The sequence below is a fragment of the Lissotriton helveticus genome, chromosome 7, assembly GCF_964261635.1.
Source record: "Lissotriton helveticus chromosome 7, aLisHel1.1, whole genome shotgun sequence".
Lineage (NCBI taxonomy): Eukaryota > Metazoa > Chordata > Amphibia > Caudata > Salamandridae > Lissotriton > Lissotriton helveticus.
This window is the reverse complement of record NC_136068.1, coordinates 1,180,257,208-1,180,281,346: the sequence shown is the minus strand read 5'-3', so window position 1 is coordinate 1,180,281,346 and position 24,139 is coordinate 1,180,257,208. Positions and strand designations below refer to the sequence as shown.

The following is a 24,139-nucleotide window of genomic DNA, read 5'->3' as shown; positions in this document are numbered from 1 at the left end:
GGACTCGGCGCAGTTTCGGGTTTATCCACCCGAAAAGCGGGTCCGGGATATTCAGGCTCTGATTCCCATCTTTCAGCCGTTATCCCGGGTCTCGGTCAGGTTGACGCTGCGGCTTCTGGGGCTGATGGCCTCCTGCATCCTTCTGGTGCATCACGCCAGGTGGCGGATGCGGGCTCTGCAGTGGGACCTGAAGTTTCAGTGGGCCCAGCATCAAGGCAATCTGTCCGACCACGTCCTGATCTCGGAGGGCACTGCGAGACAGCTGCAGTGGTGGCTCACGGACCGCGATTGGGTCAGCGGCAGATCCCTCTCCCTTCCCCAACCGGAGCACGTAGTTGTGACGGACGCGTCCCTCCAGGGCTGGGGAGGCCACATGGGAGACGCGGAGATCAGAGGCCTCTGGTCTCCGGCGGAGGCCCCGCTCCACATCAACCTGTTGGAGTTACGGGCGATTCGTCTAGCACTGAAGGCATTCCTCCCCTCTGTCCGGGGTAGTGTAGTGCAGGTGTTCACGGACAACACCACCGCCATGTGGTACTGCAACAAACAGGGCGGGGTGGGGTCGTGGACCCTTTGCCAGGAGGCTCTGCGCCTTTGGCAATGGCTGGAACGCCAGGGCGTGACCCTGGTGGCTCAACACCTGGCGGGTTCTCTGAACGCCAGGGCGGACGAACTCAGCCGTCGGTGCATGATGGATCACGAATGGCGTCTGAACTCGGACGTGGCGCAAGGCCTCTTTCAGCAATGGGGAGAGCCTTGGTTAGATTTATTCGCCACCGAAGAGAACGCGCAATGTCATCAGTTCTGCGCGTTGAAATTTCCAAGGCGGCACTCGCTCGGAGACTCTTTTCGTCGCGAGTGGAGTTGCGGTCTGTTGTACGCCTTTCCGCCTATACCACTTCTGCCCAGAGTGCTGAAGAAGATCAAGCGCGACCGGGCCCAAGTCATCCTTGTGGCTCCGGACTGGGCACGAAGGTACTGGTATCCAGAGCTACTCAGTATGTCAGTCGATCCCCCGGTTCGTCTGCCTCTTCAGGAGGACCTTCTGTCGCAGCAGCAGGGACGGTCCTTCACCCGAACCTGTCCAGTCTCCACCTCCATGCTTGGAGATTGAGCTGCGACAGTTGAGGCCATTTGACTTGCCTCCTGAAGTCTGTAACGTCATTCTGGCAGCCAGGGGTCCCTCCACAAAGTCGGTATACGCCTGCAGGTTGAACAGATTTGTGGCATGGTGCACAGCAAAGGCTAAAGATCCTCTTGCTGCCCCTCTTTCTGAGGTTCTTCTCTTCCTTCTTTCTCTTGCCCAGCAGGGCTCTGCTCTGGGCACTATCAAGGGCTACCTTTCTGCCCTTTCAGCCTTTCTCAGGCAACCTGATCAACCTTCTTTGTTCAAGTCCCCTATTGTAAATAGATTTCTTAAGGGCCTCACACACACGTTTCCTCCTGTTCCGTTTGTGATGCCTCAGTGGGACTTGAACCTGGTTCTTACGTTTCTGATGTGCGCTCCCTTTGAGCCACTTCACAACTGTCCTCTTCGCCTTCTGACTTTGAAGACTGCTTTCCTGGTTGCCATCACCTCTGCCAGGAGAGTGAGTGAGCTCCAGGCTCTTTCTTGTACTCCACCTTTCCTTTCTGTCCATCCGGACAAAGTGGTGCTTCGTACCAAACCATCTTTCCTGCCCAAGGTTGTCACGGCCTTCCACATTGGGCAGTCTGTCACCTTGCCTACCTTCTTTCCGCCACCGCATCCCTCTAAAGAGGAAGAGCGGCTCCATCGTCTGGACCCAAAACGTGCGCTCTCGTTTTATCTGGATCGCACACTCCAGTTCCGGGTCGATGACCAACTCTTTGTTGGTTACGTGGGCGCTAAGAAGGGGAAAGCGGTGCACAAGAGGACCATCTCCCGGTGGATCATCTTGTGTATCCAGGCATGCTACTCCTTGGCTAGGAAGGAGCCCCCTGCTGGATTGCGGTCTCATTCTACCCGAGCCACGGCGACTACCCCTGCCCTGGGCAGGGGTGTGCCCTTACAAGACATCTGTCAGGCAGCGACGTGGGCATCGCTGCACACGTTTGCAAGACACTACTGCCTGGACAGCCAAGTCCGGAGGGATGGCTTCTTTGGCCGTTCCGTCCTCCAGGACTTTCTGGTGTGATTATTGGTTCGCAGACCCACCACTGGGGTTGGTATTGCTGGGGTATGTAAAATGTAAATGTAAATGTATAGGCATTTATATAGCGCACTACTTACCCGTAGGGTCCCAAGGCGCTTCGACCGCTGCGAAACCCTTCCTGGCTTCCCTGAGAGATGGTCCCTTAATGGGTATCTCCAGGGTGAGACCAGGCATCCCCGGCGGTCTGGTGGGGCAGTTAGTGAAGATGAGGCAAGCTAATGCCCAGAGTTGCTGAGTGTGAACGCTGATCAGAGTGGGCACCGAGGCGAGAGAATTATCGAGTCCACTGACCCTGGTCCACAAACCTGCCGCGCCGGGAATCGAACCCTGGTCCCGGGCCGTCCTCTGCTCTCGGGTCTGCCGCCTCTAACCAGTCTAAGGTAAGGAATCTAATACTAACGTGTCTCTTTCAGATGCACAAGTTACTACTTGTGTAACGATATATCTGTAAGAGACATTAGTTAGTATTAGATTCCTTACCGACCCACCCATCCTCCCCGTTCTGCGAACCAATATCTAGGGTTAGGTTTGTCCCCTTCAGGGCCCTAGTTTCAATGGCACCAGTGTTGGTTTTTAACATGGCTCTGCGTTTCTGGCGCTGAAAAGCTGTGTCTAAGAACTGACGTCTGCACGCGGAGGCGGCGTCTAAGTACTCCGACGACGTCATCACGGCGCCCACGACGCCGACGACGGACGCTGAGCCGCAGACGACGCCTACCGACGCGCAAGGGTACTGCTACGCAAAAGTTTCCGGATCCAGTCTGACGCTTGGGGATATTCTAAGGTAAGGAATCTAATACTAACTAATGTCTCTTACAGATATATCGTTACACAAGTAGTAACTTGTGCGCTATGTTGTAATTTGTTTCAAACATGAAATATGTTCAATTTTCCTTTAAAGGTCCCCCATTATGTACCTTGGAAGTGAATTATTAGAGGTGCTGTAAATCATAATAAGTCGTTATTGTTTGGTTAATTATGAACCATTACAATTTGTTAAAACACAAGAAGTCAAAAACAGCCTAACAAGTGGAGTTACAGACTTTTAGCTCTGTTGCATAAAAGCCAATGTGCAAAGAAAATAGGTCAACCAACCTAAATTCAAGAACATTAAAAATAATATATGGTAATATTGAGTCAAACGCCAGGAAAAGGAAGAAAGGGTAATATTAATGCTTTGTGAGTATTTAAAGCAGGCATCAAGTTAAAAAGATGAGTAAAAAGAGAATGTAAATTTACAGCAAAGGGTTAGTGCGAGGTCTAGAAAATAGCAGCTTTTTACAGTCCAGTCTTAGACATTTAACCGGAATGAGGGCAGGGAAATAGCATACATTTTTCACAGACCACTCTGAGGCATCCAGTCTGTGGTCTGTTCAACAGGGAGCAAAGTACACTTAACACCACTGTAGTGACAGGAATCAAAGTGTAGAGGATTGAGATGGTGGAAATGGGCCTATGTAGATCCTTTGATGGACTTAAGATTGATTGGATGAGAGGTACATACTAAAAACATCAAGTGGGGAAGGTTTCATAAGATAATGGTTAATTAATGATTAATTTAAAGGCCAGCAGAGCAGTGACTCTTCTAACCGATGAATCAGCTTTTAAAATCTGGGACCAGCTAGGGTTCGCAAAAAACAAGGAATCATGGCCACTTGGCAGAGCCCGTAAGTGGGCAAGTTGATTGACGGCTAAAGCTACAAACCTTCCCAGCAGAAGGTTTAGAGTGCTGTTGCCTTGGTTAAGGGAGGCAATAATAGCCCACCAGCATGTCCGGGAACCCAAATCATTCCACTCCGGCTTCAGGAGGGATTTGCTTTCCTCTATAAGGTCTGGACTGAGAGAGGCGATGTGTTCAAAGGATTCCTCACATAGACCACAACTTCTGCATGTTGTTCCTAAGGAAGACTGGCGCCATGTGGCAAGGTGTTTTAGAAAAGGCCATTCCCTGAGCCTAAGGGACGTGAATCTTGCCTTTTGCAATTTGCAATAGGTGCAAGACAGGTAGGATGAGTGGGACGCTGGCTGATGAGAATTGATGACCACCCAGGTGTGCTTGTGCTCGGCCAGGGTGGCCCTGTCGGGGTGATATGAACAGAGGCGCAAACATTTTTTAATGCATTGCTTGAAGGCGGGTTGACCCAAGTTGGAAGCCCAGAGTGCTCTCACTTTCAAGTTGCTTAAGAAGTTCTCAAGGTACAGGTGTTGGGTTGCCCAGGGCTGCCAGTTTTAATCTCATAACATTGTAGTGTCTGTAGACAGCCACCCCTAGCAGCCCTGAGCTTGTGAAACCGATTTAGGAAGACGCCAGCTCGTGCGGCCCGCTGATAGTGGAGGACCAGTTCCAGCCTAATCTGGGTGGCAGAAGAGGATCTCTGCAGGTGGAGGACAGATTTGTTTATCCTGGTGACAAGTTTACTGGGAAAAGATTGCTAACTTTCTCAACAGAGTTTAGCCACTGTAGGACAATGATGGTATTATTTTTGCCCTCATAACGTCCAGGAAGGGGGGGAAGGTTTCGCCCCCACATTGTATTTGATAGTTTTGACAGCGTCATCTGGAGGGCTAGAGCTTTTATTTTTAATTTCCTTCTGTTGCCGAACAAGAAAGCCTCTTGGATCAATAAGGACCCCCAGGTATTTATATGAGTGATCCGTTGGGATCTTATTGCCTTTGTAGAAGCAGCCACCCCCCGGTATGATTTCCTTCCAATCATTGCAAATTTAATTTTCTTTGGCTTGACCTCCAGGCTGTTGGTAGAGGTGTAAGAGGTGCAGCAGGTTGAACAATTGCGTAAAGCATACAGCAGCTGTGTTCCCCACCAACCTTTGGCAAGTGGCTGTTGATGGTGTCAAGGGCTTTGGACTTGAGGGGGGGCTAACGAGCACCCCTGCTTAACGCAGAGGTTTTCTAGACCCGCAGGCACCATCTCCCACTTTAATGTTGTTCCAGGTGTTAGACTTTGCGCTTAAACCAGTTTGATTCTTCAAAATGAGCCCCCTCATCTCGACTAATTGCGGCAGGTCCTTCAGCAGCAGACTGGCATAGAATTTTGCTTTGTTGTCCAGAAGAGCAGTCAGTCTATATTTGCTGGGATCTCCTGCCTCAAAAGGAATGTCCTTCTTGAAGATGGTCTGGGGGAGGCCGTTGGGCCCAAGGGACTGACCTAGCATCTGACCTAGCCTTTGACCTAGCCTTTGACATAACCTATTGCAGCTGACTGAGCAGAAATGGTGAGACACAATGGCAGGGAATAGGCGTTCACGGTCTTGGGGAGTGGAAAAGGTGATGGTTACATTTTGACTTGCAAACCCCTCGTCTCTTTGGCAATCAAGTCCCCGCTCGACGTGAAGTGCCTGGAGAGGAAAGATGCCCATTGTGGTTCATTGATGTTGGCACAGCCAGTTTTGCCGGAGCCGTTCACTTGCTTGTTTACCAGTGCCCAGAAGTCATTCAGTTGGTTTTCTTGCTCTTGCATACGAAATTTGGCCAGAAGTGGTTTAAGTGACTTGTCGTTGTCGTAGAGGGGAATGAATTAGGATGGTTATACGACTGGGCAGTGTTTGTAGTGGACTGTGGGAATTTTGTGAAGTTGAGTGATGAGGTTTGTCCACTCATCGATTGACAAGTTGTCACCGAAGTACCTTCCTGCTGCGAAACATGTACATTCTGTAATGATTTTGCCACTGTTGCCTCTACATTTGAGGTGCCTGAGATTATCGTTGTAGATTCCCTTGCTCTGGAACAGGCTCCCTTGCTCTGGAACAGGCTGATGTGTGATGGGACAGGTTGGAGCTATGATTTGTGTGATCTGGGGGAGATATTCACTCTCGGTGCACAGATCTATGCTGTAACTTTCCACTTAGTGGAACATTTCCACAATACATATGGAGTAGTCCAGGTAAGAGCGGGTTTTTCGGTTAGTTCTTGGCCAGTTTAGGGGGTTATCCTGTTCGGACTAGCCGTTCAATAATTTGAAGCCCATATTGTTGAGCTGCAGGACCAGGAATTCCCTTAGTGCACTTAGTGTACAGTATTTCAGCCTTGCTTCTCGGCGTTGTTTCAGGTGTACTCAGGAGACAACTCAACATTATCCTTCTGATAATCTTGGAAGAGATTTGTGTTGAAGTCACCTGTTATCATGCAGTTAGCTAGGGGATGATACCAGGCCAGGTCACACAGGATCGATAAGTAACATTTTTTTTTCAAACTTTTTATTAGGCACAATCACATTGCACAAGATGCTTGTACATCACAAAACATATACATGTCGCAGCTACCCTCTCGTCTGACAAGTTATCTTACGAAGTTACAGTTTTTTAAGTAAGCGGGAAGTGCACTGCCCTTCGACATTTCCTACAGCACAACTTGTCTGGGTCGAATGATGCATCAAAACAAAGGGAGGCCTACATATTTCTCAGAAGCCCTCCCTCCACCCCGACTAACCCACCCTCAACTAAAGAACTTAACTACCAGGAGGCGGTCCTTATCAACTCTACTACTGGGTTCAGTATTCAGGTCTAATTGGCTGTAGTAATTTTATACACTTCTGCTATCAGGCTGGTTGTACGAGTTTAACAAATTACCTCCAACTAGAACTGGAATAGATGCATATCCATAATGAGGGAGGACATACTGCCAAGGGGAGACCGCTTGTAAGGTAGGCAACGAATGGGCTTCCTAATCGACAATTTTTTCCAGAGCCGGGCATGCTATTGGGAAAGCACAGATGCGGTCTTTTTCTTCCATGCAGCTGTGATTCATACTTTAGCCGCCCCATAGCACCCCCACATTCTAGCCCTATCCGCTTTGCTGCTCTAATTCTGGAACTCTCAATCCCAAAAGTACTCCTTCCTTGGTGGTAGGGATAGGGTAACCCAAGATCTCTTTCAAATGGGATCAAATCTCCTCCCAAAAGGGGCGGATTGATTGGCAATCCCATCATATATGGCTAAAATCTCCTATGAGGCTGCATCCTCTTCAACACAAATCAGACGACACTGGGAAAATCATTTTACGTTTCATTGGGTATAATTACCAATCAAAGGGAACCTTTTAGTGTGCCTCCCTTGTATCTAATGAGTGGTTGCCTTTAAGCGATATCCTCCCACAGCTGTTTCTATTCTGTGTCGGAAATCACTCTTTCTATCCACCATTCCCATACCTTCATGTATCGAAGTCTCTGCGTATGCGTAGTAGAGAGCAACAGGTTGGTGTCTTCCCCCGGGTTGCCACCCCCCTGACCTGTGGCTGGAGAGCCCATTTCTGGAGTTGGGAATAGTTGAAGTGCTCAGTGGGCGGCACCTTTAAATCCCTTAGACAGCTGGCAAATGTGAGAACATCATAGTTATGAAACAGGTCTGATAGCACCAAATAATCCCCTTCCCTCCATAAGTCAAATGGCCCCTCTCGCAGCGCTGGGTGGAATTCGGGATTGAAGGGAAAGTAGACCACTCTAGCCCTCTGGAGACCTCAACCCAAATTTTAAGTGTGGTGTGTGTCAGGGTACTAATGTACACCTTTAGCGATCTATCTTTTTTAGGTTTCCAAATCAGATCCCATATTGTTCCACCTACCATCCCCCTATCCATATGCAGCCAGTTTTTATTCGATTCTCTCTTTGACCACTTGGCTAAAATACGGATCTGGGCCGCTTTAAAATATAAGTGAAAATCTGGGAGTGCCACTCATACTCGACGGAGAGTATGAAAGGGAAGCCGCGCCCTACTATTCTGCCAGATGTAGCGCATAACAAGAGTGCACAATTTAGGCAGAAAGTCCCTGTTTAAGTCTATCGGTAGGGCCTGGAATAAATTCAGTAGTTTTGGCAGGGCGGTCATTTTAATCGCGTGAATGCAACCCAGCCATGAGATAAAAAGGGGCGTCCACCGTTTAAGATCTTGCTGGATCTGAAGAGGTAGCGAGGGATAGTTGGCCCTAAAGAGGCCATCTAGTGTGGGAGTCAGGTTGACACCCAGGTATTTGAGTGTATGTTTTGCCCATTGGAGTGGCGCCAAGTTACACGGGTTATTCACAACCTCGCTGGGCAGTGTAAGGTTCAGGATGGAAGACTTCGTGAGATTCACTCTAAAACCATAAGCCACTTCAAAAGCCCTCAGTTCCTCCTGAAGTACCTGCAGAGATTGGCTGGGAAGAGGTAAGTGACAACAGCACATCTGTGAAGAGCGATATTTTGTGCTCCTCCCCTCTAAATGGGATACCCTGAATTCCTGTCGCTTTACGAATCCGTGTTGCCAATGGCTCCATGCTTAAGGCAAAAAGGTGGGGGGAGCGGGTAACCCTGCCTAGTGCCTCTCTCTCTAAGGGAAAAAGGGAGGAGCTGGTCCTGTTAACCTAAACTGTAGAACGTGGACGCGTGTAGTTAGCTTTAATCATGTCAATAAATGGCTTTCCAAATCCAAAATGTTTGAGAGTGCTGAAGAGGAATGCCCAATCCACCCTGTCAAAAGACTTTTCAGCGTCGAGGCCCACCAATATCGCAGGGATCTTAAATTTGGTTGCTTTCTCAATCAGGTGGATGGTTCTACGAATGTTGTTGTGGGCCTGTCAGCCTTTATTAAAGCCAGATTGATCAGGGTGGATTAGGTTTGGCATGAGATCCTCGAGCTGCTTTGCCAGGATTGAGGAATAGAGTTTAGCATCCAAATTCATAAGCGCTATAGGCCAGTAAGAGGCACATTCTCTTGGATTTTTCCCAGGTTTGTGAATAATTGTGATAACTGCCTCTGATATAGTTTGGGAGACGGCCTGGCATACCGCTATTGTGTTAAAGAGTTGTGAGATGTGGGATGATGTCTGGTGCAATGGTTTTATAAAAATGGGCTGTCAAGCCATCAGGACCCGGCGACTAGTCAAATTTGAGAGCCGTGATTGCCCTCCCCACTTCTTCTTCCGAAATGCAAGCGTTTACTCTCGTTCCATTCCGGCGGGACCTGAGGGAGTTCTAAAGATTGTAAGTGCTGGAGCTGTTTTGTGGGATCCAGGCAGTCCTACGGTAAAGACCTGTGTAGAAATCCCCAAAAGCATTGGCCTTAGCGCCATCTTCATGAGGTGTGCCCAATGAATTCCTTCTCCCTCTTTTCCTGTAACTGTTCAGCTAGATGTGAGCCAGTCTTATTTCCCTGTGCGTAAGAGATTTGGCGCAAACGAAGTAGGGTGTGTTCTGCCATATTAGTGTTTATAGCTGAGAGTTTTCCCTTGATTGCTCTCATCTGGCGCTGCACCGTGCCAGAGGGGTTCTTTTTGTGGTTCTTTTCAATGTCTCCCAATAATCTTTCTAACTCTTCCCTCTCCTTGGCCCTTTGTTTATTTAAAGTAGAGTTGAGTTCTGTACATTTGCCCCTGATAATGACTTTAAACGCATCTCAGTTATTCAGGGATGATGTATCATTAGGTAAGTTTAATCGAAAGATCTCTGTGATGGCCCCTCGGAGTACCTACCTTCGTACTCTATCTCTTGTTAGGGCAACCGCGAAGTACCACATGGCCGTCTTAGAGGAGCTCCTACCCTGGTGAGACAAATCGTAATCAAGCTAGGATCCGAGATGGAAATTGGGAGTATTTTTGCTTCCTGCAGAGACCCTAGAAGGCTTTGACTCATAAAAATATAATTGAGTCTCAAATATGTTTGATGGATGTGGAAAATAATGTGTAATCGTTAGTGTCGAGGTACATATGCCAACATGTATCAACCAGGCCCAAAGTTTGGGATGAAACTACCTGTGGGGGACCGGTGAGAATGTGTATTATCCATATCCCCATCACATGTGAGGTAAAATCACCCATCAATATCATTGGGGCGTCTGTAAACCCTCCAGTCATGTTTAGCAGGGCTGTGAGAAAGGCCCCCTGGCCTGTGTTAGGTGCATATGCTGAGATAAATGTGCATAACCTCCCTCTTGTCTTCCCCTTGACCATAATGACCCTCCCTTCCTTGTCTGACATAATTTCTTCAGGTTAGGAAACAGTCCAGTCCGAACTACCAAGCCATGTCTTTCCCAGACCGGAATCAAGCATCCAAGGACCGGTTTCTGGCTATCAGCCTTCATCAGCCTGGATAGCTTGACTCCAGTGGTGTGGAGAGCCTGGGACTCACATCTGAGCATACCCCACCCAGCTGAATTGCATATAGCCAGTGTCTAACCCAGCCTATCAGCTATCAGCCTTCATCAGCCTGGAGTCAAGCTATCCAGGCTGATGAAGGCTGATAGCCAGAAACCGGTCCTTGGATGCTTGATTGCGGTCTGGGAAAGACATGGCTTGGTAGTTCGGACTGGACTGTTCCCATGAGGCACAGGGTCAGAGCTGATTTGCATATAGGCAGTGTCTAACCCAGGGTGGTGTGGAGTGCAAAAAAACGATGGATTTAGGCCCAGATCCTTGTACTGGGGTGAATGTATGACATTGTTCTACATTCTGTCCATCAACTGTGTTTTTTGCAATTTTCACCCCGAGTGTGCTGGGTATGCTCAGACGTGAGTCCCAGGCTCTCCACACCACTGGAGTCAAGCTATCCAGGCTGATGAAGGCTGATAGCCAGAAACCGGTCCTTGGATGCTTGATTCCGGTCTGGGAAAGACATGGCTTGGTAGTTCGGACTGGACTGTTCCCATGAGGCAAACGATGGATTTAGGCCCAGATCCTTGTACTGGGGTGAATGTATGACATTGTTCTACATTCTGTACATCAACTGTGTTTTTTGCAATGTTTATAAGATGAAAGCCAGACTTATTGGCTTTGTCAGTGCTGGGGAATAAGTAGTAGAATGTTTGCTTTGTGTATAATGCATATAGAAGAGAAACAACTGAATGTGAGGAACGATGTAATGTTTGAGTTTGCTTTGCAGATATAAAATAGTCACTTATGATTGCAAATGAAAGTACTTTATATAAAGCAGAATTATACACCAAATAGCCAATTGCACAAAGTTTAGAGCCCATTCTACGTAAATTTTAAAGAATTGTAACAATAGACCTTCCCGACAGCTGGGCTCTCAAGCCAGATCTAAACAAGCATTGGCATACCCAATAGATCTTGCCTTTGGGACCTTATAAGTGTTTAGTTCTCTTCCAGGGATCCTCATCAATAGTCATAAGCACTAGAATATTCCCGCCCATGCGCGGGACCCCGGAAACACAATCATATATGTGCCCCACATATTTATATCTCTATACATATATATATATATATATCTATATCTATCTATCTATATATAAAAATAAGCAAACGCAGCCTCATAGACATCAGAGCTGAACAATGCTGTAAGGAATTCCCAACATAACATGAAATTATGCATTAGAAATAGGGAAAAACAACAATAAAACATGTTTTGAAACTGTTTTAATGCTCAGCAGTAAGCAGAAAACTCTCATATTCATTTCATCAAGGACTGAAAGCATAGAAAGCTCCCAGGTTGCATTGCAAACACACAGTATAGAAAAACTGAAAAGCTAACTCTTAGCACCATAGAGATAAACTGACACCGTGCTTTAAGGCACTCATGACCCCCAGCTTCCCATCATGCCTCAGGGGTGACAGTTGGGTCAGTTGTTCTTTCCGGCTCCTTCGGAAGGATCCTGGTGACACAGCTCCACTTCTTTCTGATTTTAGTCAGAAATAATCTTTATTTTTCACAACCTTTTTACCTTACTTCGACGTCTTCCACCTTCTGAAGTAAGGAACTGTCCTTTTTTGGCAGTTTTAGGCATCTCAAAATGCGATCTCTTTTTGACTCCTGTCCTTGTGGTAAAAAGAAGGCCAAGACTCTTACATGAGGTCTGTATCCTTTGTTTACCTGAGGACCATGACCCTAAGACCTGTCCTCACTGCCAAACCCTGTCCAGGATAACTTTGAAGGACAAAGAAAGGATTCGCCTCTATGGCCTGGCAGAAAAATCCAAGAGGAAGGTCTCCGGTGAGGAAGTGCTCCAAGAGGTCTAGAACACCTTTTAGAAGCAAGACCTCACGTCCTTCAACATCAGGGTCGGACTCTGCGCTGAAAAATGATCCACCGGTAGGTCATTTATCCAAGAAAAGACCTTCGACAGCGGGCTCGCCGTCGAGAAGACATCGTCACTCAGGTACGTCATCGACGTCGAAGATTCGTGACCCTCCACCGTCGTCAACCTGGCGACGATCGGCGTCTAGGAACAGAAGCCCTCCGCCATCGTCAACCCGGCGACGAGGAGTATCAGCCCTCCACCATCGTGAACCCGGCGACGATCGGTGTCTAGGAGTAAAAGCCCTCCGCCGTCGTCGACTCGACGTTCGGCGTCGAGAGCAGGTTCCCCTGTGCATCGCAAATCCATCAGCGATCGACGTCGAGGGGCGCGAGTCCTCCGCTGTCAACCCGGCAACGATCGGTGTCGAGGATGAGATCTCCGTCGTCGTCTCGACGGCGTTCGGCGTCGAGGATACACAACCCTCCGCCGTCGTCTCGAAGACCTTCGACATTGAGAATAGACACTGCTCCGCTGTCATCTCGGCGACGAGAAAGAGAAGTCCTCCGCCGACGTCTTTACACCGACGTTCGACGTTGAGGCATGAACATCCTTCACCTGGTTCCCTACGGCGGCGGTCGCCGTCGAGCAGACGGGAGGTCCAGGCGGCGTCAGCTCCGACGTCGAGAAGTCAGGATCCATCGAGACCATTCACTTCAGACAGGAGATCAACATCTAGGAGGCAATCCGGTTCGACGTCGAGGGGCTCACGCCCGACGTCGAGACCTACCTCAGGAAGAATAGGTGGTTCTGGTGATGGAGTCAGCCTCACGCCAATCTTCTTGTCACTCCTCCAGGCAGCCTTCTTCAAGATCAGCCTCTCCAGAAACTAGAGGTCCTGCCCATGAGTCTCCATCACATCAGAGGGAGGCTTCCTCTGCTGTACGTTTGTCTCCAAGGTGGCTTCTTCCTTTGCATCACTGGAAGGAGTCTGGAGCGACGAGGCGAATGCAGGAATATGCCAGTCCTATCCACAGGTCACCTCTACAAAGACTGGTGCAAGAAGTGGACAGAGCGAGCTGCCCTAGACGGAGAGAGTGCACGGAAAGGTCCTATGTGGGAAGGCATGACAGGTCACGTTCCCCCAGACGTGAGGAACGCGCGGACAGATCACGGGGACGGAGACACAGTGCCCATCGCAGAAGTAGGAGAACACCATCTACTTCTTCTACTTCCTCTACCTGCTCGTCTAAGAGGGATTATTCCCCTACGTTGTCGGACAGCCCTATCTCGAGGGTCTCTCCGATAGATGACATTAACACCTACCATGAGGTTCTTCAGAGAGGGGCCCAGAAAGTCAACATCGAGATGTCTGTCCCTCAAGTGGCAACGACAGTGAATTTCGAGACTGCATCAGAAAGCAGCATCTCGCCCATTACTCCTCTTGGTTCCAGGGATTCTTGACCCTGTAATGGACACCTTTCTGTCACCAGCTACCATCAAGGCAGTGCCGGCTCGCATCCAAAAGAAGTACAAACCGGCTTCTTCAGATCCCGTCTTTGTGAAGACGGATCCGCCTGCAGATTCGGTGATCGTTGCTGCAGCACGAAAAACGCATGCTGTCACTGCTTCTTCATCGGTTCCTCCTGATAAAGAAAGCAGGTCCCAGGACTCTTGGGGACGCAAGGTTTGCAATTCGGCGGCTTCAACCCTGAAGGTCTCCAGTGTGGCTGCGTTGTTAGGCTGATACGACAGGGCTTTATGGGACCCTTTGGAACGATTCAAAGAAAAGCTGCCAAACGAAGACCAAAAAGACTTCGATGAGATAGTTACCGAGGGATCACTGGTGGCAAACCAAATGATCAGCACGGCAGCGGACGGCGCTACGCTATTGGCGCATTCTTACGCGCACAGGATCTGCGCCAGAAGATAATCGTGGTTGAGGCTGACCGGTCTCAAACCTGATGCGCAGCAGAGAATCTTGAACCTCCCATTCTCTGGTTCCTCTCTCATTGGCACACATGCAGATGAGAAGATGAACGGAATGAAGGCCGACTGGACACACTCAAGGCCGTCGGCCCGGAGAAGAAGAAAGAGTTTAAGCGCCGGAACAGGCCCAACCAGCGCAAGGGATCTCAACAGAGGGTTCAAACCCCTCAGTGGTCCCAAAACAAAAGCCAGAGCAAGTCCCAATTTCAGGGCCGTAAGTCTAACAGAGGTAGAGGTGGTCACCAGCAACAATCCTCTACCACGGCTAGAACAGGAGGAAAGTCATGAGCAGTGGCTTCCTCTAGCGCCGTTGCCCACTCCAGTGGGAGGAAGTGCTTCACAACATCTGGCAGAGTGGTGCAGCATCACAAACGATCGTTGGGTGCTAAATATACTGCGCAATGGATACACACTAAGTTTCCGTGTGCTTCCAAAGGACATTCCTCCGAAAGATCTCGTCCGCACCAACTAAAGTTACTCCGGCAGGAGGTTAAGGCTCGTTTTCAAAAACAAGCTATAGAAGAAGTTCCTCCCTCTCAAAGAGGAAAGGGAGTCTACTCCAGGTACTTTCTTGTGCCCAAAAAAGATCAGGAGCACAAGTTTAGACTATCCTGGACCTTCGACATCTGAACAAAGTCATCGTGAAGGAGAAGTTTCGCATGTTGGCCCTTCATCAAATATGTCCACATTTGCAAGCAGGAGATTGAATGTGTTGGGTGGATCTCTAAGATGCGTACTTCCATATACTGATTGCCCTACGTCATCGCAAGTAACTGCAGTTTGTCGTCGGACACGAACACTATCAGTACAAAGTCCTACCCTTCGAGCTAAAGTCGGCTCCTCGAGTCTTTACCAAGTGCATGACAGTGGTGGCAGCCTCCCAGCACAGAAGAGGTCTGTTAGTCTACCCATACTTGGACGACTGGCTTCTAAAAGGACCATCCCCTCGGCAAGTAAAGAGAGACTTGCAAGTTTGGCTGCAGCAGTTACACGACCTGGGCCTTCATGTCAACATGGAGAAGTCCGTGCAGCAGCCCACCCAGACGATCCATTACCTGGGATCCGTTCTGGATACAAATACGGGAAGAGCGTTTCCTTCGGAGGAGAGGCTTTCTTCAATGCAGCAATAGGGCAGGATTCTGCTCCAGACGGAGGATCCAACAGTCCGTCAGATGGCGTCCCTCCTGGGATCCATGGCTTCCTGCATTTTTCTCATCCCCAACGTCCGACTGAGAATGCGCCCTTTACAGCAAGCCCTAGAAGACCAGTGGGATCAAGCGACGGGTCGCTGGGAAGATCGGATCGTGCTCTCCCAAGCAGCGAGATCCTCCATCAAGTGGTGGACTCAGCCTCGAAATCTAATGGTGAGAGTTCCTTTTCACCAGACACTTCCAGTGCAATCGTTGGTGACAGACGCATCTCTGCAAAGATGGGGGGCGCACATGGGGTGCCTTCAAATGCAGGGGCGGTGGTCCGCAAAGGAACAATCCTACCACATCAACATGTTAGAACTGCGAGCAGTCCACCTTGCTCTGAAAGCTTCTCTACCAGCGATCGAGTCCAACTCGGTCCTGATCCAGACAGACAACACGACCACCATGTTTTATCTAAACAAGCAGGGTGGTACGCGATCACACCCTCTCTCCCTAAAGTCTCAGGCAATCTGGCACTGGCTGCTAGCCCGGAACCTCTCAGTAGTGGCAGAGTACACCTCCCAGGAGAGCAAAATATCAAAGCAGATGCACTCAGCCGGCATTTTGAAGATCAGCCAGACTGGGTGCTGCACGACGAGGTGGTGGCAGACCTTTTCCATCAATGGGGTTGTCAATCAATAGATTTGTTTGCAGACGACGAAAACAAAAAATGCCACGCCTTCGCGTCCAGATTCCACCGTCCAGGGACAAGGGGGAATGCACTTTTGATGGATTGGTCAGGGACATTTGCCTACTCCTTTCCTCCCCTGCCTCTGATCCCGAAGGTGGTGTCCAAGCTCATCAGGTCCAACATGAAGATGATTCTGATAGCTCCAGACTGGCCGTGGTAGTTGTGGTACCCGGACCTTCTTCAGCTATCGGTGCTTCCACACAGGAGACTGCCGTGCAGACCGGACCTGCTGGCTAAGATGGGCGGGAGGATTCTTCATCCCAACCTTCCCTCCCTGAACTTGGCAGCATGGCTCCTGAGGTCCTGCAATACGGACACTTAAAACTTCCACAAGATTTTATGTACATTTTAAAAGAGGCTAAAAGACCCTCCACAAGAGCGTTGTATGCGTTCAAGTGGAAAAGGTTTTTCCTTTGGTGTGTAGAACTTCACTTTGATCCTACAAAGGGACAGGAGGATGTCATTCTTACTTACCTTCTGTATCTAGCTAAATCAGGGTTAAAGTATGCTTCTATCAGGGTTCACTTATCAGCCATTACGGCATACAGAAAGTCACCCAGCCAGCCATCTTTTTTCCAGATGCAGGTAGTTAAGGACTTCTTACAGGGGTTGAAGAAAGTGTATCCCCCTGTTCGAAACCCTTCTCTTCCATGGGAGTTGAACCTTGTACTAGCCTAGCTTATGGGCCCCCCTTTTGAGCCTATTCACAAACCCTTTTTGCAGCATCTGTCTTGGAAGGCCGCTTTTCTAGTAGTGATAACATCAGCGCGCAGAGTAAGTGAAATCCAAGCCCTATGTGCAAAAGAGCCTTACACTGTTTTCCACCATAACAGAGTGGTATTAAAGGCTCACCCTTCTTGTCTGCCTAAAGTGATGTCTGATTTTCATATTAATCAGTCCATTTCCCTTCCACCCTTTTTTCCAATCCCTTCGACCCCTGCGGAGAGGTCGCTGCATTCCTTGGACCTCAGGAGGGTGCTTAAATTCTATCTGGAGGGTACCAAAGGCATAAGAAAAAACGTCCAGTTATTCTTGAATTATGGCGCCATGCGGACAGGCTTCCCAGCCTCTAAGAGATCCATCTCCGGATGGATCGTGTCCTGCATAAAATTGGCTTATCAGCTAGCTGAAAGACCCTTGCTGTTGTCACCTAAAGCGCACTCCACTAGGGGAAAAGCGGCCACAGTGGCTTTCTTGCATGATGTTCCAATGTCAGAAATGTGTAAGGCTGCTACCTGGAAATCGGTTCATACCTTTACAAGGCATTGCTGTTTAGAATCCGATTCCAGGGCTGATTCTCAAGTGGGCCAAGCCTCCTTGAGAAATCTGTTTGGATAGCAGTCTATCTGTACCGGCTTAGTTTTTTATAAGCTTTGTCTGTTGATTTGCTGGTTATGCTACTTTGCCAGCAGGGAGATGAGGTGAGGCTCGCTATTCTATTCTAGTGCTTATGACTATTGATGAGGAGCCCCTAAAAGAGATCTCTTTGTGTCATGGCTTTTTTCAGTCACCGCAAAGAACAACTGACCTAACTGTCACCCCTGAGGCATGATGGGAAGCTGGGGGTCATGAGTGCTTTAAAGGCACGGTGTCAGTTTATCTCTATGGTGCTATGAGTTAGCTTTTCAGTCTTTCTAGACTGTGTGTTTGCAATGCAGCCTGGGAGCTTTCCATGCTTTCAGTCCTTTATGAGAGTTTTCTGCTTACTGCTGAGCATTAAAACAGTTTCAAAACATGTTTTATTGTTGTTTTTCCCTATTTCTAATGCATAATTTCATGTTATTTTGGGAATTCCTTCAGCATTGTTCGGCTCTGATGTGTATGAGGCTGCATTTGCTTATTTTCATATGTATATATGTATGTATATATATATATATATATATATATATATATATATATATATATGGAGATATATGGAGATATATATATATATATATATGTGGGGCACATATATGAATGTGTTTCCGGAGTCCCGCGCATGGGAGGAATATTCTAGTGCTTATGACTTTGATGAGGATACCCCTGGAAGAGAACTAGGATTACAGGTAAATAACTAATCCTTATCCAGCACAATATACTTGGTGCAACAACATTAACTATTGCATAGCTAAACACTTATAAGGTCCCAAAGGAGAGACCTATTGGCAATGCCACTGCATGTTTCTCTAGTTCGTGGGCCTGAGATTCTACCTCTAGGACTTGTGCGCCCACTGAATCCACATTTTGCTGGAGCGCCGTCATCCGCCCCGTCGGGTCCTCTTTCAGCTTGTCCAGAAAAGTCTTATGGTCCCCTTTCAATTCAGGTCTGAGTTCTAATTTAAACTCCTGGAGGGACGATAGGAGCTCTTCTGCCATGGTGTCTGAGTTGGTTCCTGACTCCCGCGCATGCTTCTTCTCTGCTGCAAGGAAATAGTTGGACACCTTGGCTGCCCCTTTTTCGGTGGCATAGGTGCTGACCAGCCCTCTCCCCCCCCCCCCCCCTCCGCACTCTCCGCAGAATGCCTAGTTCTGCTTGCCTTCTAGGCACTGCTTCCGGTTAGTCCTTTCGTTCGCTGGATTGGTTGGAGCCCCGTACCGCTGTGCCCCACTGACCACGTGGTCCCTCGCTGAATCCACCTTGCAATGTATGGCTATGGTTCTTTTAGCTCTCCCAAGGATCTATCTCTGGGCGCCATCCAAGGTGATTGTGGCAACTAGGCATTCACACAACCCTTCTTGTGGTGAGCCGCCAAGGAGATGCCCCACGGTTTATCTTGAGGTCGGGTATCAAAGCTCCGACTGCCTCCATGGTGTCTCCCTGCATATCTAGTGCTTTAGAGGGAGTATTCCCACTATGAAGATAGGCTCATCAGGCCCCCAGCTGTCTCCAAACTCCAGGGGTGGGTGCCTCCTACCTGCAGTCAGCGCGAGGCTTTCAGCCCGGGTGGCTCCAGACTCCTGGGCCGTCCATCACCTGCCCAAGTCGGCGTACCAGCAGCCTTTGCTATTCAACTGGAGGGCCCCCAGGGGCCCTTGAAGCTCACTGCGCTCTCCCTCTGTATCAAGTGGATGCCTGCTAGGAGCCGCTCCGACATTGTGCGAAGGCTCCGATGCGTGTCACCATCTTGGCTGCGGGCTGCTCCTCCCGGTCTCAGTCCTCAGCGGCCCACTTCCTCAAGTCTCCCGGTCTCTGATTACTCCGGACCTCAGCCTCCGAAGATTGAAATGCTCCGGTGCGATTTTGCTGTTCAACGCATTCAAGACAGCTCAGGAGAAGACTGAGACAAGGCTAGTTACATCGGCCCGGCCATTTTGCCTGGCCACGCCCCCTGATAAGTAAAATTTTAACGTTTTCTCCCTTGCACTTGGGTTGATGTAGATGTTAATCAACAAGAGCAAGTGCTCTGACTTTTTGTTCCCTGTAACCAGTTCTCCTGAAATATTGGTTTGATTTTCACCTGCGGTTTCGCTGAGATATATAGTGACAGACCGCCCTTTGGTCTACAGTGCTTGTGCTCTCTAGAAGCCGATATACTGTGCTCTGTGAAGCCAGTGATGGGATGACTTGACACAGATCATGTTTCTTGTAAAGCGATGATTTCAAAGTTACTCAGATAGGCTGTAGCTTCGGGGGACCAAAGTTTCTGCAAGAGGCCACTTACATTCTGGGATCGTAAAGATCGAGATAATGGATCAGTACTAGACTACACTGTATAGAAGGGACAATACTGATTGATCTTATTTCTGGTTAGGGCAAACTATAAAGACCTAGACTAAAAAAAAAACTAGAAATAATTTTATGTGAAGGGGTGGGTTTCAAATACCACCAATCAGTCAACCTGGATTTGCCCACTACTCAACATGTGCAACCTTGGAGGGCGGTCTGGTTCAACAAGAGCCTAAATGTGCATGCTGTTATTGCTGCTGTAGTCTGTTTTGGTGGAGAAAATCGAGTATTCTGAGACCTATTGATATTGGCAGAGGACCCCACATTACATTATGGGCCAATGCCTTTATCACAACATTTATCATAATGGTGTATCAGCAGAACTACTCCTAACCCAGAGTGGACATTGCTGCAAGCAGAAAGCAAACATCTACAATTAATACTGAGTAGCCTTTTTGCTTCAAGCCACCCCCAAACCCGTCTTTGTGATCTGCGCTGACTCCAAATGAAGCTCTGTGTTCACTTGAAGCTAGTTTCAGTGGGATACCTAAGGCTTAGTCTTGGCAGACCCAGTTTTCACTCGAGCGAGCAAATGAGTGACAAAACCTTCAATCTTTAGTGTAGGCCATTTTGTTACGAGTGTACTGTGTATGTTGAGGGTTCCCCATTTGTACTGCTTTTACTACTTTGTAAATTGTTATAATAACCAATTTAATTTGAGTGGTTTGTAGGGGAGCATGGGGCATTTTAGAAAGCCTTCTATGAATAAAATCAAACGGTATGCAGACTGATCCATTGTATCCTACTCTAACCACAACAAACTGTGAGAACTTTGAAGAGAAGTAAATCTACACCCTGTAATGTGCCGATTTGGAGATTATTTCTGGGCAAGACTGAACCACACGCATATCATATTTAAATACTCTGTAAATAAGTTTTAGTCTCAGTACGTAAAATACAATACACACATTGTAATTGTATTCTGATTTGTAATTAGTGTCTGTGATATAACTCTAAAATAACATGAGGTTGGTTATAATGTTGTTCAAAGTTAAATAAGTTTCTAGAGGTAACGTCCAGCAGTTATCTCAAATTTGCTTTTTAAAATTTCAGACCTCAACTAGTAAAATATCATCTCGATACCACGGAGAAGATTTAGAAGATGGTAAGGATTTTTAAATAGTATCGATTCTCTGTGTATTTCATGTGATGTTATAATCTGTATAGACTAAGGCCTGGTAATGTTGACTAGCATCGTATAACTTCCTTTAATTTAATTTTGTTCATGCTCACAATGTAATCTGCAGTGCTAGGGTAATTAAAATTCTTGATATTGAGCCAAGGCTTTAGCTCCCAGGCTAAAATAACATTAATAGATTCTCAGATTTGCTCTAATGTGCAATCCCAAAGTGAATTAAATGATTTGAGGCTAGTTTGTGTCTTGAGCGTTTTAACACTGCCCCTAGAAGAAGAGGGCTCTGGAACTTGAAAGTCTAAAGTATAACAATCACTGTATTTCATTTTGTTGTCCAGTGAAAGATAACCCAACTGTGAGTGTTTAATTTTCCTAAGTATGCATTTGTTATTAACAGGACCTCCGAATCCACTTTAATGGGGATGGGATGTTTGCATCAAAAGAATGCATCTAAAAATGCCATTTGAAAAAAGAAAAATTAAACATTCTTTCACACAGAGGTTTTTATAAACCACATAGTTGTGCTTCCTATGAAGCTATTTAGTTACTATAGCCATAACCCCATCTTTATAAAATGACATCTGAAAGAAACAGGTTACTATTAGATTCCTTACCTTAGAATATCCCCAGGCGTCAGACTGGATCCGGAAACTTTTGCTTAGCAGTACTTTTGCGCATCGGTAGGCGTCGCCTGCGGCTCCGTGTCCGTCGTCGGCGTCGTGGGCGCCGTGATGACGTCGTCTGAGTACTTAGAGGCCGCCTCCGCGTGCTGACGTCAGTTCTTCTTTTTTCCGCGCCAGCAAGCGCAGATCTGGAAAAAGTGGTACTTTAGTCATTTTTTGACTAAACTTTTTGTGATCTTTTTGATCAATTTTCGAGTCTTCGACTCCGAACGGTGTCGGTAGGGATGCCAGGTTTTAAACCCTGTGAGGACTGCAACTGACTGATGTCGGTCACCGACCCTCACCGCCGGTGTCTACACTGTCTCGGCATTGACCATGACGACAAGACCTGCTCCGACTGCCGGGCCCTGACTTCGAAAGCTAGGCGGGAGCGGTCCCGCAAGCGACTCGAACTCCGGCAGTCGGCCCCGTGCCGTGAGAGGTCCCGGTCCGGATGGAGGTCGAGGGACCGGTCGCGGGGTTGGAGCCATCATAGCTCCGGGAGTCGACATCTCTCCTCAGGTTCGAAGTCGTCGGGTAAGCACAAGAAGTCGAAGAGACGTCATCGCTCTTCCGACTCCCCACGACGCTCGCGTGACGCGGCCGGGGGTTCGGGTGACACTGCCCACGCGGCTCCGTCGAAGTCGCGGGCGTCGCGGCCTGCCCCATACCCTCCGGTCCCTGAGCAGCACGTGACGCAGGAGGAGATCGAGCGCTTCCTCATGGCCATGAGGGTCCCTCACTCCTCCTGCGGGCTCCGCGGCGCCTTTGGACCAAGCGGACCCGTCTGGGGGCCCTAGCGGGTCGGCGGGTTCGGCCCGACGCCGGCGGGTGCTTCGCCGCCGCCGGCGCCTTCGGGCTCGGCGCCGCAGGGCCCCACAGGATCCGCTTCTGGATCCGGTCGTCGCCGGTTGACTTGACGACCTCACCGGCGCCGGTCCCTCAGGTGTCACCTCCGGCGCCGTCTTCGGGCGGCGCCGTCCCCGATGCCTCCCTCGATCCGGTTCCGGCGCCGCTCTCGACGTCGATTGAGGAGTTTTACTTCAACGAACCGGCCCCATCCATTGACAACCCTGATTGTCAGGAGATGGGTGATGAGGTGTATTGAGAGGGGTCTGAGGACCCTCTGACATGGGAGTGGACAGGGGGACTGGGGGATGCCAGTGGTCTGGACACCTCGCCAGACACTGGTTTTGTCTCGCCTCCTACCATGGCTACGGAGGAGGGTGCAACCTACAGTGTGGTGTTGACGCGGGCTGACAAGGCCAAAGGCCTTGAGCTCCCCGTCGCGGCCGTGAGGACTAACCTCCTCACTGAGGTCCTTAAACCGCAGTCCTGCTCGGCTGAGCCTCTGCTGCCGTTTAACGAGGCCTTGACTGACGTTCTTTTGGGCATGTGGTCCAGGCCCGCTATGGGTTCGCCTGTAGATAGGAACGTGGCCAGACGCCACCGCCCGGCCCCGGGCGACCCATGTTTCCTCTCCACCCACCCCACCCCCGAGAGCCTGGTCAACCAGGCTTTAAATTCCCAGACCGCATTCCTGTCTGCCCCGCCGGACAGGGAATCCAAGAGGTATGAGCAGTACGGCAAAAAGGTATTCTCCTCCCTGAGTCTGGGACTGAGGTCCTCCAACACCGCATGCCTCTTGGGCCGCTACACCCACTCTCTGTGGGACACGGTCGCGGAAGTGCTGCCAGAATGCCCGTTGGAGGTACGGGCTAAACTCGGCCAAGCCCTTGAGGAAGGCCGGGATGCAGCGCGATATCCTATCCGGTGTGGATTTGGATACCACAGACTCACTGGGCAGAGCGATGGCAATGACGGTGGCGATTCGTCGCAATGCCTGGTTGAGGTCCGCCAACTTCTTGGCTGATCTCCAGAATACTCTCATGGACATGCCGTTTGATGGCCGTCGCCTGTTTGGCGTCAAGGCAGACCATGAGCTTGAGCGCTTTAAGGACTCCAGGGCTACGGCCAAGTCCTTGGGCCTCTCGGCCCCACGCCAGCAAACGGGTGCCTTTCGCTCCTTTCGTGGCCAAGGAAGGGGCGCCCCGACACGTGCTGCCAGCCACGCGCCGCAAACGAACATTCAACGCGGTGGCAGCCGCGGAAACCGCCGTGGAGGCGGTTGGGGACAACGGTAAGGTCAGTCCACACCTTCCCCCGCAGCATCCGCCTCAAAACCCTCCTAGTCCGTGCTTTCAGGCCCATGTGACGCCAGTGGTGGGCAGAGTTCGCCATCACCTCCTCCACTGGCGCACTGTCACATCGGACAGGTGGGTGCTGCAAATCGTCCGAAGGGGCTACTCCCTCCCCTTCGAGGCGACCCCTCCAGCCATGCCACCGCAATACCACCGCGTATCGGGAGATCATTTGCGACTTCTGCAGGAGGAAGTTACGGCCCTCTTGGTCAACGGGGCCATCAAGCGCGTTCCTGGGCCAGAAGTAGGGTGAAGTTGCTATTCCCACTACTTTCTGGTACCCAAGAAGGGCAAAGGGGGCCTACGCCCTATCTTGGATCTACGGAACGTCAATGGCTTCCTCTGGAAGGAGAAGTTCAAAATGCTGACACTGGCTCAGGTTTTAGCTGCCCTGGACCCTGGAGACTGGATGGTAGCGTTGGACTTGCA

At 49.4% G+C, this 24,139-nt stretch overlaps 1 protein-coding gene across 4 annotated transcripts in view; it reads left to right on the top strand.

Annotated features, from left to right (window-relative positions):
* HELZ (helicase with zinc finger) overlaps positions 1-24,139 on the top strand; it is a 1,775,655-nt gene that overhangs the window by 268,193 nt on the left and 1,483,323 nt on the right. For all 4 annotated transcript variants that reach the window (XM_078654323.1, XM_078654320.1, XM_078654322.1 and 1 more), the window contains exon 7: positions 20,766-20,817. In XM_078654323.1, coding sequence (XP_078510449.1) covers positions 20,766-20,817 — 52 coding nt within the window. The remainder of the gene's footprint in view (positions 1-20,765; positions 20,818-24,139) is intronic.